This window comes from Thunnus maccoyii, chromosome 12, assembly GCF_910596095.1.
Source record: "Thunnus maccoyii chromosome 12, fThuMac1.1, whole genome shotgun sequence".
Lineage (NCBI taxonomy): Eukaryota > Metazoa > Chordata > Actinopteri > Scombriformes > Scombridae > Thunnus > Thunnus maccoyii.
The window spans coordinates 24,343,112-24,359,048 of NC_056544.1; the positions used below are offsets into that span (position 1 = coordinate 24,343,112).

The 15,937-nt window shown below is 39.5% G+C and overlaps 2 protein-coding genes across 3 annotated transcripts; both read left to right on the plus strand.

Moving 5' to 3' along the window:
* The first annotated feature begins 1,238 nt into the window (after positions 1–1,238).
* LOC121908525 (vang-like protein 2) lies at positions 1,239–10,612 on the plus strand. The gene is made up of 7 exons (XM_042428607.1): positions 1,239–1,398; positions 2,904–3,027; positions 3,776–4,383; positions 6,004–6,137; positions 6,444–6,579; positions 7,574–7,817; positions 7,939–10,612. Exons 1-7 carry the CDS (start codon positions 1,328–1,330, stop codon positions 8,197–8,199), a joined length of 1,578 nt encoding a protein of 525 aa, XP_042284541.1. The 5' UTR covers positions 1,239–1,327; the 3' UTR covers positions 8,200–10,612.
* Positions 10,613–10,976: 364 nt separating this feature from the next.
* fcer1gl (Fc receptor, IgE, high affinity I, gamma polypeptide like) lies at positions 10,977–13,522 on the plus strand. Of its 2 annotated transcripts, none has more exons than XM_042429008.1 (5): positions 10,977–11,151; positions 11,296–11,387; positions 12,196–12,231; positions 12,698–12,809; positions 12,997–13,522. In XM_042429008.1, the coding sequence occupies exons 1-5, from the start codon at positions 11,097–11,099 to the stop codon at positions 13,017–13,019; spliced, it is 318 nt and encodes a 105-aa protein (XP_042284942.1). In that variant the 5' UTR covers positions 10,977–11,096; the 3' UTR covers positions 13,020–13,522. The 2 variants fall into 2 exon arrangements, with proteins under 2 accessions (XP_042284942.1, XP_042284943.1); XM_042429009.1 differs by having other exon boundaries at positions 12,698–12,727.
* The last annotated feature ends 2,415 nt before the right edge of the window (positions 13,523–15,937 follow it).

The window sequence follows — 15,937 nt, forward strand, 5'->3', positions numbered from 1 at the left end:
CAAAATCCACAGCCCTCCTTCTGTGAAAAAATGTTTTTAAAGTTTATCTGAAGTTTATATGAGGCTTCAGCAGTCTGAGTTAGTCATATCTAGTGGACATCTGCCACATTTACAGTCTGTTTAGCATCAGACTCCCTCTTTGTGTTTCCTCTGACAGTGTTTCCCTGTTGAGCTGCGGTGGAAGTGTAGTCACAAAGAGAGGAACTTTGCCACTAAAGAGACTGTAACGTTGAAAGATATCTACTTGATTTGACTCATTTGGACTACTGAAGCTTCATATTAGCTTCAGATAAACTTGTAAATACATTTTTGCACAGAAGGATGTTGTGGATTTTGGCCTCCATCACTTGCAGTGCATTATAAAGGGATCTTCTAATGGTCAGCATGAACAGGAGGAATAATTACAGCAAGAAAAACATGTTTCAATGTTCATTTTGGCTCCTGACTGTTTAAGAAAGACTTGAAAAATTGTGAACCAGCCCTTTAAAACTCAACTCTGATGCTGAATCTTTGTGAGACTTGGTGCAGCACTGAGTTGTCAGTGATTTCCCCCAAAACTTTAAACACTGACAGGCTGGAAACATAACAATCATTACGGGACGCTAAAACTTTACTTTTAAACCAAGACTTACAAAATATTTGTAGTTGTGGTGAAACTGTGGTGTACATTTGTAAATAAAAAGAAGATGAAGAGCTGACAGCCATAAGGTTAGCATGGTAAAATGCTTTTTACATGTATTTGACAGGGACGATGTTCATTAATCAACAGAAATAAAAAAAACTGTAAATGAGCCAGAGTTAGCTTAAAAGGCTCATTTTCATCTGTTGTCCTTGTTCAGATGTTAAAGAGGAAACCTAAGATTAGAATAAAATGACATCTTGTAAAATTCATGGTAGACGACATCATTAATTTAATAATAATTAAATAATTTCACGCAGCTACAATAATCAGTGACGTGGAAAAGTGACACTGATCTGACCGACTTTCTCCTTCTGCTCATCTCTTTCAGATCACGGCCACTTCAGCTCTCCCCTGCTGCGACTCTCCCACCCGCCATCCTCGCCCTCGTCCCTCTTCCTCCTCCTCTTCTCCTCCTCTCTGTAGCCTCCCCCGCTCGCCCGCCTCCCTTCTCCTGCTCCCTCCTCATCGGCCTCCAAGATAGATTCCCTCAGGAGTAAGGTTGACCTGCTCAAGCTGCCCCTGGCTCTCTCCACCAAGTCCATCTCCGAGCGTAAGAGCCAGCTGGGAGGAGTAGGCGAGCAGCGCGGCACGGGGGGAGGAGGAGGAGGCGGGGCCCGTAAAGCCCGCTCACCGCCGACCCGAGACATGGACAACGAGTCGCAGTACTCGGGCTACTCATACAAGTCGTCCCACTCCCGAAGCTCCCGCAAGCACAGGTAGGTCACGCAGATGATTTTAACATCATTGTTCTCCTGCTGGACTTTTAGCAGCAACCATTCAATGTATTCATGTTTAGAAAGTTCTTGGAGGCTGGTTGGGTGAGTTTATTTCCACCAAATATACAAATATGCGCAGGGGGGACACGTACTGACTGTTACTAACAAGTAGGCCACATTTTTGGTGGATTAAAAATGATTAAAATCGAAGTAAATCATTTGCTGAGTTCCCAGTTTTGGCACCATCTACGCTGGACAAAGGCTACACCGGAAAATAACATGTCAGTTTCTTATTGCTGAAAATTTAGAAGAATATTAGCTCAAGATATATCATATATTACACTTTTTAAAATATATTTATCCAAAACATAACTCCATTAAAAAGAATTATACTTTTTTGCAGAGGTAGTACTGCTTTTTTCTTCTCCCTGCTCCTTGTGAATCATGGATTGTGTATTATGTTGTTACAAATTGTAGCTTATATATATATATATATTAATATCAGAGCAGTGATCAGCCAGCTTCGCTAAGTGAAGCAGTTCAGCCAGGACACGGTGTGATTTTGTAAAAGTGCGGGTTTGTAAGAAGCCAAACCTAAATTGTACATGAGTGTGACTATGCTTGTTTGTTTGGTGTGCAACCGCAAGGATGAGACCTCATCTAATCGGATTTAAAGGGCTGGTTTAGATCATGTTTTTTAACACTTCAGATATGAATCAAAGGTCTAAATTCACCAAGAGATAATTTCCAGGATGGTGCTCTGCATCATCAACAATTAAGCAATAAAGAAAAGGCTGTTTTGTTTTTGAATCTGATGTCACTTTGTCTGTTTCCAGCTGTGTTATGTGTCCAGTCCACGCTGTCCAAATGAACATACATATATATATATACAACAGTAGGGCTGCAACTAACAATTATTTTCATTTTGTCTATAAAATGTCAGAAAATAGTGAAAAATGCCTGTTTATAATGTCTGAGAACTCAAGGTGACGTCATTTAACGTCTTCCTTTGTCGGATCAAAAGTTAAAATCTAAAGATATTCAGTTTACTATCACGTATGACACATAAAACCTTCAAATCCTCACATTTGAGAAGCTGCAACCAGCAAATGTTAAGCATTTTTCCTTAAAAAATGACAAACGATTATACGATTATCATAATAATAATTAATTTTCTGTTGATCGATTTATCGGCTTGTTGCTGCAGCTCTATATAACCGTAAAACAGGCCTGTAGTGCATAAATTCTTCTTCTCTGAGATCTCAACCTGCTAGTAGAGGATGTTGAGGGTGGCTGCATTCTAGCAAATCCTCCCAAAGAATATTTGCACCCAATGTTTCTAACTTAAAATCAATGTGGAACTATTTAATATGTGCAAAAAATAAGCATTAATATGTAGGAACCAAGCAGACATTTGCTCAAGTCGATCTGTTTTGGGAATCTGAAGATAAAATTACTTCAAAACATCATTCACGAGTGTGCTGTTGTGTGTGTTTGTCTTCCAGGGATCGGAGGGACCGCCACCGCTCTAAGAGCCGAGACAGCAGCAGTCGTGCAGACAAATCAGTCACAATCCAGACTCCCGGAGAGCCTCTGCTCGATGCGGAGTCGACTCGCGGAGACGACAGGGTCAGTCACGCTGTTTTTCATGCAAGCCTGTTCATTTTAACTGCACAGTTACTAATCCGTGACCTCTATGAGTGAACAGCGGTAATTACGTTTCTTGGTAAACTGTCAGCTTTGTTTTTAATGTGTTAGCTTTTACCTGCTGTGACGGCTTGAAACTATTATTTAAAGGCTTTGTGGTCCTATCAAATTCTTTTCTCTGGCACATTTAGCTGTTAAGAACAGAAGAATATTGCTTTCCCGTTGAAGTCAAGTGTGTTTTACTTGGAGCTGTCAGTCATTTTTTCTTCAACCATGGCTGTCCTGTCAGTCAGTGGGGAAAGAACAGGTGTTGACATTTATCTAACTGCGTCTTAGAAGCAATATTTAAAGTAAAGAGGCATGTTTTCATTAAGGAGACTGAGGAGACATTGGCATGAGAAGCTGTTTGTCTTTAAATAGTAATGAGGCGTTTGTTACTCGTACTTGTTTCCTCTCATAACTGAGTTAAGGGCCTTGGCTCATATTTTTTTTTCTCACTCTTCATAGTGAAAAATGCCCATCACATGTTCCTGTAGCCCAAAGTGACGTCCACACATCGCTTGTTGCAAAGACATTCAATTTATAACGGCATGAAACAGAGAAAAGCATCTAATCCTCACATCTGAGAAACCAGAACAAGCAAATGCACATTTTTGATTAATAATTATTGATAGGCTTATTATTTGATTGGTCAATCATAAACCTGTATCTCCTTCTCTTTGTCTGACAGGATGACAACTGGGGCGAGACCACCACCGTCGTCACCGGCACCTCAGAGCACAGCATCTCCAACGAGGACCTGACCCGCGTCACCAAAGATTTGGAGGAGTCGACTCCTCTGGAGTGCAAACGCTTCATCGGGCCGGCGCTGGGAGGCTGCCTGAGCTTCTTCGCCTTAGTCACGCCTTTAGCCTTCCTCATCCTACCGCAGGTGCTGTGGCGCGACGCCTTGGAGCCCTGCGGCACGCCCTGCGAAGGCCTCTACGTCTCCTTGGCCTTCAAGCTCTTGGTGCTGCTCATCTCCTCCTGGGCGCTGTTCCTCCGCCCTCCTCGCGCCACGCTCCCGCGCTTCTTCGTCTTCCGCTGCCTGCTGATGGTGCTGGTGTTCCTGTTCGTGGCGTCGTACTGGTTGTTTTACGGCGTGCGGGTGCTGGAGCCCCGGGAGAGGGACTACAGGGGGATTGTGGAGTACGCTGCGTCGCTGGTGGACGCACTGCTCTTCATTCAGTACCTGGCTCTGGTGCTGCTGGAGGTCCGACACCTGCAGCCAGCCTTCTGCCTCAAGGTTGTCAGGAGCACGGACGGGGCCAGCAAGTTCTACAACGTGGGTCACCTCAGGTTAGTGTGTGGTTGTGGAAAATATAAAAAATTACGGAAACTTTGACTGTACGAATAGTAAAGAAGAGTTGCTAGATGTCCATTTTAGACTAAATTTGATGAAGGTGCACTGTGCATTTTCTATAGTTCTGACAACAAAGGACTTAGGTTACCTATTAACTTTTATAAAACACTATAATATTGGTTAAAACCCAGTGAAATCCGCCTGTGATTTCTGGAAAACAAGCATCTTCAGTTGTACTAGTGGATATAATTATAAACCCCAACCAGCAAAGACGTCTCATATTTTTTCCACAGTCCCGCTCCATCCTATCAAAGCCTTTGTTCTGCGTAATTTATAGCCAATCTGTTTACATTTAAGATTGATTGTCCACAGCCCAGTCCCAACATCCTGTTTAAAATTAAATTAATGAATTATATTAAGAAATATTGATAGCATACCATGAGATCTTTTGAAGCCTGTGTGTTTTGGTTTTTCGTTCTTTTTTTGATTATAGCATCTTTTAAATGATTCTGACAGCATCTTTATTTGTTTGTAGAAACAGGAGACAATCTCAGTGAAAACTGCTGCTGTGTGTGTGTGTGTGTGTGTGTCTGTGTGTGTGTGTGTGTGTGTGTGTGTGTGTGAGATGCTGTCAGCTTTTTTTTTTTTTTATAGTACCACTTGAAGTCGCCATAGTCAGTCAACGTAGAAGATTGTGCCGTTAGATATTGTCTAAGAGTAGATTTCATGTATTTCAGTAATTTATTTCTCATTTTGGAACCAAACTCTCATAAATGTAAATAAAAGGGAAGAGTGTATGTTTGCACCCGCATGCAGAACAAGCTTCTCAAACACCATAACCTTTTGATGCATAACTCCACTGAGACAAATATTAATTTATATGATACCTAGACCTACAGTATGTTAGATAGTTAATATTTCTGAGTGTTTGCATCCTCAGAGCATCAGATAGATGAGATTTGCCGCACAGGAAAAGATCACGATCTCTGTCCATTAAAGTTTAAAGTCCAAATCAGTGAACTTCAGTAACTTTCACCAACTGTAACTCTGATACAGTAAACTGAGGTTTGTTTGTGATTTTTTTTTTTCTTTTTTTAATCGGGGGAATTGACTAGCTTTCATTTTGAGTATTAAAAACATGTGAAAATATGTTTTTAAGAATACAAAAAATTGGATTGTCACATACGATTAATCCCAAAAACATCTGGAGGACAAAAAATTTGGGTGAAAATGAGTTTAATCTGTTTATTTTAGGGTCAAAATTATTATAAAATCAAAAATAATGGCTCCTACCAATGTATAATCCTCTGAAGGTCTACTGTGTGGACTTATACAGTAAATAGTAATTTAAGTTGCGGTACTATAGATCCAGATATTTATTCATTTTTTAACATTACCGTCATCAAAGACATGAGTACAGAATGGGATTACAAATAGCGAGTAAAACATGTTAAAAAGCCATAAACCTACTGGAAATGACTTCCTGCTTAGAGGTAGAACTGATTACAGCACCAATATTCAGTATTATCTTATATCTGTGTTTACATTTTATAGCCAGCAGCTGATGTTTCACCTGTATTTACTTTGGCAGTGATGATTGACGCTCTGTGTTTTAGTATCCAGCGGGCAGCTGTCTGGGTGTTGGACCGTTATTACAGCGACTTCTCCGTCTACAACCCTGCCCTCCTCAACCTGCCCAAGTCCATTCTGTCCAAGAAGATGACTGGCTTCAAGGTTTACTCCCTGGACGGTAAATACAGCCTTGTCACATCTCTGACGCCTGTTTTCTAATCCAGAACTCCCTCATTTTCCTTGTTCATTCATCACCCTACGTCAGTACCAGATCAGCGTCGTCTGATGCATACAGCAGATAAATGCAACATGTAGTTTTTACCCACATCTGCACAGGAATAATAAGTCCTCCTTACTGTTTGTAATGTTGGAAATTTCACATTTTTATTTGACTCTTCATCTCACGTGGATAAGAGCGTCAACTAAATACCTGAAATGCAACTGCCACCCACTAATTCCTCTCTCTGCGTGTGTCGTCTTGCAGAAAACCCAGCCAATAACTCAACAGGCCAGTCCCGGGCCATGATAGCAGCCGCTGCCAGGAGGAGAGACAACTCCCACAACGAGTATTACTACGAGGAGGCCGAGATGGACCGCAGGGTCCGCAAACGCAAGGCCAGGTCAGACACAGATGATAGTTCCCAGTTACAGGGTTTGTTAAGGTTAATAAATAAGTGTGATGTGATCAGTGGAGGAGCAAACAAAGGAGATGCTTCTAGACAATGTGTAGTCTTTGTCTGTGGACAAAGTGAAACCTGTGATCCATGTTTTACTAAGATCTTTTGTCTGTAGCCATGTCTCATTTGGGTTCTGACACCTTGATGTCAATTAAGGTCACACTAAAAAGGTGTTAAGAACATCTTGTAGCACATTATAAGATGCAGTTTTATGTTTTTTTGGGTTTTTTTTAGCAGAAATGTTTGTTCTAAAAGAGTGAAAGTCAAACTAAACAGAAATTGAAACGTAACCCCATTTGGTTCTTATTCATTCATCACCTAAATCAAGGCATGTTTGTTAAATTCGCAGCGCTCTGAAGCACCAGGATGGCAATAAGGTCTTGCCAACATGTATATTCTGACAATCTGACTTAATTCTGTCACACGCATGACTTGAGCCAGTCGTGTCTCACATGTCCTCATTGTTCTGGCTATTAGTGACATTAAACAGCTTGTCAGTTTGTTGAGGATCTCCTGCAAAACTTTGGAGTTTGCTGCAGGAGGGTAGACTGAAATATGCAATGAATGTTTCAACTGTTTCAACTTGGTGTTTCCTCTGTTCAAGTTGTTCCATTGCAGAATTTAGTATTTACTCCTTCTGATGGGCTTAGGGAAAAATACAATTTTCCTAGTTTGTATTTTTGTGTTGTATTTTCCAAAGTTTTCCTACAATATTTGTTCACCAGAGCTTACCCAACATATGGTTTTGTTTATTGCTGCCTTTTCTTCGAAGCTCCATTTTCACTCAGTCCTGACTAAACAAAGAATTTGACTGTGAAGATATGCTGATTCCACTGCTGAAGCGACCAAAGGAATTTTCAAATTGAATGGAGATTCTGTTGAGAAATAACCACAATGCTGACGACGTCTAAAATTCAGTTTTTTGCCGACCCTCTAGGTTGGTGGTGGCGGTAGAAGAGGCCTTCACACACATCAAGCGTCTCCACGAGGACGAGATCGCATCATCCCCCAAACACCCGCGGGAGGTGATGGATCCTCGGGAGGCGGCTCAAGCCATCTTCGCCCCGATGGCGAGGGCCATGCAGAAATATCTGAGAACGACCCGGCAGCAGGCCTTCCACAGCATGGAGAGCATCCTCACACACCTGCAGTTCTGCATCACGCACAACATGACGCCCAAGGTTTGTGATCACTGTGGCTTTATTTTTTGGGATTCAGATTTAAAATGACCTTACTCGTTTAATAAAATATGTCTTATCCAGTGATGTCATGATGATTAACGTCCCTCTTCCTCCCTGCCAGGCTTTCCTGGAGCGTTACCTCACCCCCGGCCCCACCATGCAGTACCAGCAGCAGAATGGCAGGGGGCGCCAGTGGACTCTGGTGAGCGAGGAGCCTGTGACTTCAGCCCTGCGACAGGGTCTGGTATTCTCCCTGAGGCGCCTGGACTTCTCCCTGGTCGTCACGGTGACACCGCTCCCCTTCCTGCGGCTCGGAGAGGAGTTCATCGATCCAAAGAGCCACAAGTTCGTCATGAGGCTGCAGTCGGAGACCTCGGTGTGAAGGCGTCCCCTGAGGTGTCTCCTTTCACACACACCCCCCCCCCCGGCTGTCCTCTCTTTTCGTGCTCGCTCCTGCTGGATCACTGATGTGGCGGGACATGTGGAGGCCATGTGATCCACTCATATCCAATCATTTCCCCTGACTGTGACAAAGAAACCCATTCAAGGAGAGTCTGAATCCTCCCCCTGTTTTACGATCATCACAGATGCTCTGATATCAAACTGTGATCAGCTCAATGATTGTCCAACAAACGGATGCCTTGACTTTTTATTTTCTGTGTTGTTAAGTCTTTATCTTACAACATGCTGTAAAAAAACAAAAAAAACCAACCTTTTTTCTAAAGGGGACTTTTTGTCTTTTTGCCTCCTCTTTTGCTGTAACCACTGGACTACTTTACTGCGCTGACTCAACACATAAACTCCAGAGGAGGGGGATTACATCACATTTTTCACTTCCTCTTCATGTGTCTTAAAAACAGCTCTGACTGCAACGCTAGTGTACCACTGCCTTCTGGTTCCCTGTCAGTGTATTATTTTACTTGAGATGGCGAGGACTGTTTTTATATTAGAGGGTGTGACTTTTTTTTTTTTTTTTTACTTACAGAATGTAGCATTATGTGCATTGAATTAACACGTTGCTTTTCTGCGGCCTGAAGGCCAAAATGTATTTTTATCTGACTGTAAAGAAAAATGGAAGTACATTCCTGAGTTGTGGCTACTTCAGACTTACACACATTCACGATTGTCTAAATATGCAGCTTTTGTTTTATTCTACACTGGCATTTTTACAATGAATATTGCAGTTTTAACTGGAAGACACAATTTACACTTGGTATTTACATATGATCTGGATCTGAATATCTTGTCTGTATAAGGATGATAAAGAATAAGGCTGGTGATGTTTTTTTGTTTTTTGTTCTTATTGCCAACAAATCCCATAAAAAGACCAAAACCAACAATCTGTAATTCCGTCTCTCAGTACTTTTCCGATTTCCTTCCCTTTCTGTTGCTCACAGGATATGAATCTTAAAAAACAGGTCACAAAGGTATAATTTAATTTCTGTAGAAGGCTGAATAATTTCCTGTGGTCAAACAGGAGGAAATTAACACAATGTCTGGGAACTATTTTCAGCTGCTTTATGTGGGATTGACTAAAAATAAACCAGAGTTCGTGTAGTGGTAATGAAGGAACATGTCACCTATTGTAACTCTGTGGCTCATTCATGTGTTTTTAATAGTTTTAGGTCAACAATGCACCTCTATGGCACAGAGGTATACGGTATATCAGATGCACAGATAACACATTATTGTTTGTAGGATCAATTTACTGTTGGTTTTGGTCTTTTCATGACATTTGTTAACAGTAAGGAAAATATAGAATACTACCAGAATAATCCTTTTAAGGTAAGGTGTAAATTGCACGCAGAATGCATTGAAATTTCTTCAGTTTATCTGAAAATGTACAAATCATTGTTTTCATCGGACCACAAAGATACTGAAATCCAATCACAGTGTAGAATTCAGAAAACAAGAATGCTTATTAATACATTACAAATTAATCCAGACACATATTTTATGTTAATAGCAGGTGTAAATGAGGTCAAAGTCTATTTCAAGTTTTGTTTTGTTTTTTTGTTTTTTTTTAACTATGTACTTATAAGGAAATCAGTCCTGACTAGGCAGCTGTGGTTTAACTATGAGCTGCTCGTCAACGCATTTCTCCAAAAAAAAAAAACCCAAAACCAGACGTGTGATTGTAACTCCTCACTGCAGCTCCTCTGCAGCAGTAGCGTATCACCGCCTTGTGCCACGAGCTGAAACAAGCACAGTGAAACATGCTGCCTCCATCCGACAGCCTTACTCTCCAGATGTGGAGGATAAGCAGCGTCGGGAGGGGGGTTGGGAGGGCACACACCTGTCCCCCCCCCCCCCCCTCCTCCTCCCCCTGACGCTGTCCTTCTCCCGAAAACTTACTGTAAATGCTGAAACTCGCCTGATGTTGAAGACTTGAGCCGCTCCGTTTGTACAACACGACTGACTGTTTGCTTTTATTTCCTGGTGAAAATGTGGTTTTAAAAAAGCCCTTTACATTTCTGAACATTTATCTCGACAGGTTACACGTGTATGACATTTCATCTGAGTGATCAAAATGCAGATGTGTTTTTTTTAAAAAAAAATGCATGCTAGAGTTATTTTGGGCTCCAAAACTTTTTTATAACAACTTGTTTTCTATCATTTTTAAGGTGCCTAAGTTATGATGATGCAAATTTTTTGAATGTTTTCACTTTTGAAAAACAAGTGGCTTGTAAAAAAAAAAATTTGTAGATTTGTCTTGTATTTTCTTCCTTTTTGGTAACTGTAGCTTGTATAGTGTGTTAGGCATTTTTCATTATTAAACCATTTATTCCGTTGAAGTCTTGTTTTCTTTGTTTTTTCCTTTTAAGGCATTAGAAGTTATTAAAGTAAAACTACCTATTAAAAAACATGACGTAAGTCTGTGAGGAGGAAGAACATGCAGAACTGCGTGGAAGTGAACATAATGACCACTTGTAGGTTGCTTTTTCTGACACAGTTACACACTTAACAGATTCCGCTTTTCTGATTTGAGTGTGTTTCTTTCCCTGTTGATGTAAACGCTGTGTCACTGGATTTGAGTAATTTTCTACCAAACGGATGTACAATGTTTTTCACAAGAGTTTTAGAGGAACTGCTGGGGGGGGTGGCAGTGCGGTAGGCGTGTGGTTTCACAGCTTCAAAACGGACAGAGAGCCCCGGACTTCCTGTTTGCTGCTTCTCTCTTTCTCAGAGCTCACTTCAGACACTTTTTTAGAGATCTCGCCGACAGCCTACAAAGGAGCAACAAAAAGAGACCCTCTTATCTGCAGTTCGCCTGGTAAGATGATGCGAGCGTCGCTCATCACCGTCTTTTTGATGATCAATCCTGCCTGTGCTGGTGAGGATTAAGAAATGTCACATCTTTTGAGCTCTTCTAGGAAGATTTTTATTTTTCGATCATATAAACTTTCAGTAAAACAAACAGCTTTTGGTTTTGGAGGTTGACGTTGGTGAATGATGATGTGTTTGTGTCTGTGTGCAGAATCCCTTGGAAACATGAACGTCTGTTATATCCTGGATGGGATCCTCATCCTCTACGGCATCATTCTCACCGTCTTATACTGCAGACTGAGGGTAAGACAACCAGGAACTACGCATACATGCGCACACCCTGTCATGACGACTGTTATAAAGTGTAGAACTTTACGGACATTCGGCAGAACAAAAATAAATATGCAACATTTTAGGCTGTTGTTCAGAAATGTTCTATATTTTTGCGTGGAGAAAGTCATCGAAAAATGTGAAAGTTCACTTTTAACCAATGCCCTCCATATTTTTCTACTTCAATGGCCTTTTCTTTCATCTTCATTCTCTAAGTTTAGCTGAAAGTGGTGGAAAGTTACTAAGTACATACTGTATACTCAAGTCCTGTACTTAAGTACACATTTGCCGTACTTCCTAATTCATGCCACTTTATTCTTCTTGTCCACTTTAGGCTACATTTGTTTGACAGGTTAGAAATTACGATTGATTACAAAACATATAGTGAGTTTATAAAATATGATATACTGTTATAGATTAATTATCCAACAATATATAAAGTAATTAACATTACCCTCACTGCGACCAACTATGTATCAGTAATACTTACATAATGATATAGTAGTATAACAGTCTCTGCATTGAGTAATTTTACTTTTTATGTACATTTTGTGGATAATAAGTACGTTTTCAGTGTAATGGAGTACTTTTACAGTGTTGCATTGCTACTTTGACTTAATCAAAAGGTCTGGATACTTCCTCCATTACTGGCAGCTGACACCCTTTTTTGTTTTAGAGGCAAACTCTTCACATCCAGCTATTCCAGCTTTAAACTGTCATACATGACTGAATATTATCTGAATCATTGAATCATGTGAGCTTTCTGTTGTATTTTTGACAGATTCATCAAACCAGTAAACCTGCGAACAACCCTGAGGTAAAATTTATGTTTGTGTCTGTATTTGTGTGAGAAAAGCACAAAAAAAGAGGACAGTTATGAGTTGATGACCTTTTCTGTGTATGCTCTGTCCGTATTTTGTGGCATTTTGTCTTCAAAAACAGAAGTTCTTCTTTACAGCCAACGTCAGTCTATCATTTCCTGTAAACTTGAGCTGACCACCAACCTAGATTATTTATACACTGTACACAGTCACAGTTTCCACCGGTGTGTCTTCACTTAAAGTGTGAACTCCACTTCCTGTTAATTGCTTTATGCATCCAAAATGACATCAAATTGTTTGAAGCTTAACATAAATAAAACAACCTGTAACCAATATGGCTTTCAAGACTCAAAGGAGGAACTAGACATTTCAAACACTGTGTCACATTTATTAAGAAACTGATGCATGTTGCTGAAGCTCACTTGCTAATTCCTTCTTGTTTCAACTGTTTCCATCCCACAGAAGCAGCCCGCTGAGGGAGGCATCTATGCGGTGAGACTTCTCATTCTAATGCTTAAAAAGACATTTAAAATGGCACATGATGGAAAAGTGACAGCTTACCGCAAAGCGGACGGTAAAGGACTTTTTTTATTCTCACCTACCCGGCTGTCAGAACAGTCACACTTAGACCTCAGTGCAGGAAATGCTCACTGCGTTGTTTTTTTTTTTTTTTTTAGAAATGCACAAAACAGAACAAGCGTCTTACTTTTTATAGGAGGTGTTTTTACCTCTCAGTATTTCTGTCTGTCTGTGTCCCGCAGGGTCTGAGCTCTCACACTACTGACACCTACGAGAGCATCAAAATAGACAAGAAGCCGATTGTCTGATGAAAGAAGATTTGGCGCAGAGAGGATGGCGAGCACAAAAAACATTGAGTTGAATCTTGTGAAGCTTTATACTGTAAATTAATTTGTGTTAAATGGCAGCGGGCCTGTGCATGAAGCTCCACGTGCATTTTCTTCCTTTTTGTTGTAAAAATACCTCTTATTTCTAACCTTTGTGTCTTGCATGAATTAGATGTTTAAACTACAAAATTATTTAACAATGTACTGATGAAAGCTATGTCATTGTGTCTTCACTGCATGTCGCTCCGTGTTTCACAGCTGGTTTCACACAGTCTACCAAAAAACAGAAGTTTAATTTTAGCTTTTGTTTCTTTTCTCGTGTTCCTTTTTCTTATAAATTCAGGAGCAGAAATAGAGTCGCAACTAGTCATTATTTTCATTATGGATTCACCTGCCAAATCAATGGTGACGTCTTCAAATGTTTTGTCCACATCCCAAAAGATATTCAGTTGTATAAAAACAGTGAAAAGCAGCAAATTCTCTCAACTGAGAAGCTGGAACTAGTTAATGTTTTGGTTTTGTGCTTCAGAAATGGCAAACAAGTGATCAAGCAATGCTGATAAGCATTAGTGAACAAAACTAGGAGTTGGAGAAATATTGTGTATACTCAACAAATTTAATGATGAAAACTTCATAATTTAATTTTGCTTGAAATTTAGATTTGAAGCACCCGGCTCTCCCTCTGATTATAATATTTAAAACATTCATTTCAACACATTTTATGTCCATTTTGTAAACATTGTATTAGTGAAATTAATCACATAGCAGCAACTTTTAACATTCTGTCCTTTTATGTGCAATCCATTCCAAGTACAAGTTATTGTTTTCATTTTTGTGATCCAGCAGCAAAATCATGTTGAACGCACTTAATAAAAATTAGAGAATGTGACTTATTGTTTTTTTTATTAATGTAGCTGTCTGTTGTTTTGTGTCTGCATTATGTACATTGAATTAACATGTTGCTTTTTCTGCGGCCCGAAGGCCAAAATATATTTTTTATCTGACTGTAAAGAAAAATGGAAGTATATTCTTAAGTTGATGCTTAATCTAAATAAAAATATAGTGATAAGAATTTCAAGATGCTGTTCACTGTTTGAAGTTTTCATGTCTCATTAATGCTCGTTTATAATAGAAATATAACAGTTGCAGCACCAGAGGGCAATCACACACTGTCACTGTGAAAGCCTGTTTTCATTCTACCTGTGTGACGGCCGGTCCTCACCCAGAGCCTCACCCAGAGTCTAAACCGGAGTCTCACCCGGAGTCTCACCCACGTATTTACATAGAAACAGAACTAGAAATGTACTCAAAACAGAGTCATAACAGCTCGTGCAGTCTGGCTGTGTGCTGTTTGCCCCCCAGGCTCTTCACAATGACACAAACGTCTATTGCATCATACCCACCTTAACTTGTGAAATATAAGAAGTTTGGAAACCTTTGAGGGAATTCGGATGATGGTGGAGTATTTATTATCATGTGCATGCATGTTTTTGGTTTATTGTTCATATTATCATGATAAAATAATTATTAATTGCCAGAAGTGACTTTTTTCTTGCACCAAAACAATAAATGTATTCGAATGAACCTTTTCAGGCTTTTGTGTTTTGCTTCTGCTGCTGTTTTGATAAAGATAAACTTCAATACACGTTCATTTGAGGTATTTCTAAAAAATGCCGCACCTGTATAAAGCGAGTGAGTGAAATGTATCAGTCACCATCTCAAACAGCTACGGTGCCTCCGTGTGAATGTAGCTGTCTGTTGTTTTGTGTCTGCAGGCCATCAGCTCAGAATAAGTCAACCGATAAACAGCTGAAACAACAGGAGCATCTTCCTGTTTTCCCATTTTGGAAAAACTGAATCTCTCGGAATTCCACGGGAAATAATGCTGTGTTCAAGTCCTCCTGGAAAATTCATACACATAGCTTTAAGCATGATTGTTAGTGTCATGTTGTGTTTAAAAAAAAAAGAGGCAAAAGCACTTCAACACACAACATATCGTGATTAATGTAATTATATTTGTATCAATAAGAGGTTGTTTTATGCTACTTTGACAAACCTGTGAATGGAAGTGATCATTTATCATTATTAAGAAAATCCATGCAAACTAAAAGATTACACTGAACAAACAAAATCTATTAATTACTACACTATAACAGTACATATCCTAAAAAATTATGACTTTTACAACTATACTACTAGTCAAAAGTTTTAGAATGCCCCCATTTTTTCAGTTTTTATTGAATCTAAGAAGTTAGAGTCAAAAATTCGGCATCACCTCCTGGTAATTTCAACCTTTATGTGTGTTTATGTGCTCTCATTTTGTAATGATGATATCTGCATGAGTTGAAGGCAGGACTGATGCTAAATAAGAAAGATAAGGGCAAGTTTTACTTGAGATATAGAACTAATACAATAGAAAACATTCATATAATAGTGGGAAAATGAAGATTTGTGTCACTAAAGCACCTTTATATGGGATACATGTTTATAGCTGACTTCAGTCATCCTAAATCTCACTTTTACTCACTGACCTTTAACTCTGTTAATCTAAATGTTCTGATGAAGTCTCTGTAGGTGTTTATTGTCTCTATGTGCCATGGGATTTTTATGATTTTTAATTAAATTTTTCATTTTCTGTCATGTTTTTATCACATCTTCTTTTCTCTTCAATCTCCCTGTCATGTGTAAATTTATATATAACAGCAGACTTGACTGATTACAATGATACAAGGATAAAATGAGTAGAGATGATCAGGTGATCGAGTAATTGTAACTTGATTAACTCGATTAATCATTGTTTACATTTGTTTAGATAAATCTCATTAAATTAGCTTGTTAAATTGCAGGATGTCTCTTC

Excerpts from the sequence above, each read along its gene's own strand:
- LOC121908525 (XM_042428607.1), top strand. The coding sequence starts at position 1,328 with ATGGACAACGAGTCGCAGTACTCGGGCTACTCATACAAGTCGTCCCAC. Across the intron at positions 3,028-3,775 it reads CGACTCGCGGAGACGACAGG|GATGACAACTGGGGCGAGAC; the intron begins GTCAGTCACGCT and ends TTTGTCTGACAG. Across the intron at positions 6,580-7,573 it reads GTCCGCAAACGCAAGGCCAG|GTTGGTGGTGGCGGTAGAAG; the intron begins GTCAGACACAGA and ends CCGACCCTCTAG.
- fcer1gl (XM_042429008.1), top strand. The coding sequence starts at position 11,097 with ATGATGCGAGCGTCGCTCATCACCGTCTTTTTGATGATCAATCCTGCC. Across the intron at positions 12,232-12,697 it reads AACCTGCGAACAACCCTGAG|AAGCAGCCCGCTGAGGGAGG; the intron begins GTAAAATTTATG and ends TCCATCCCACAG. Across the intron at positions 12,810-12,996 it reads AGCTTACCGCAAAGCGGACG|GGTCTGAGCTCTCACACTAC; the intron begins GTAAAGGACTTT and ends TGTGTCCCGCAG.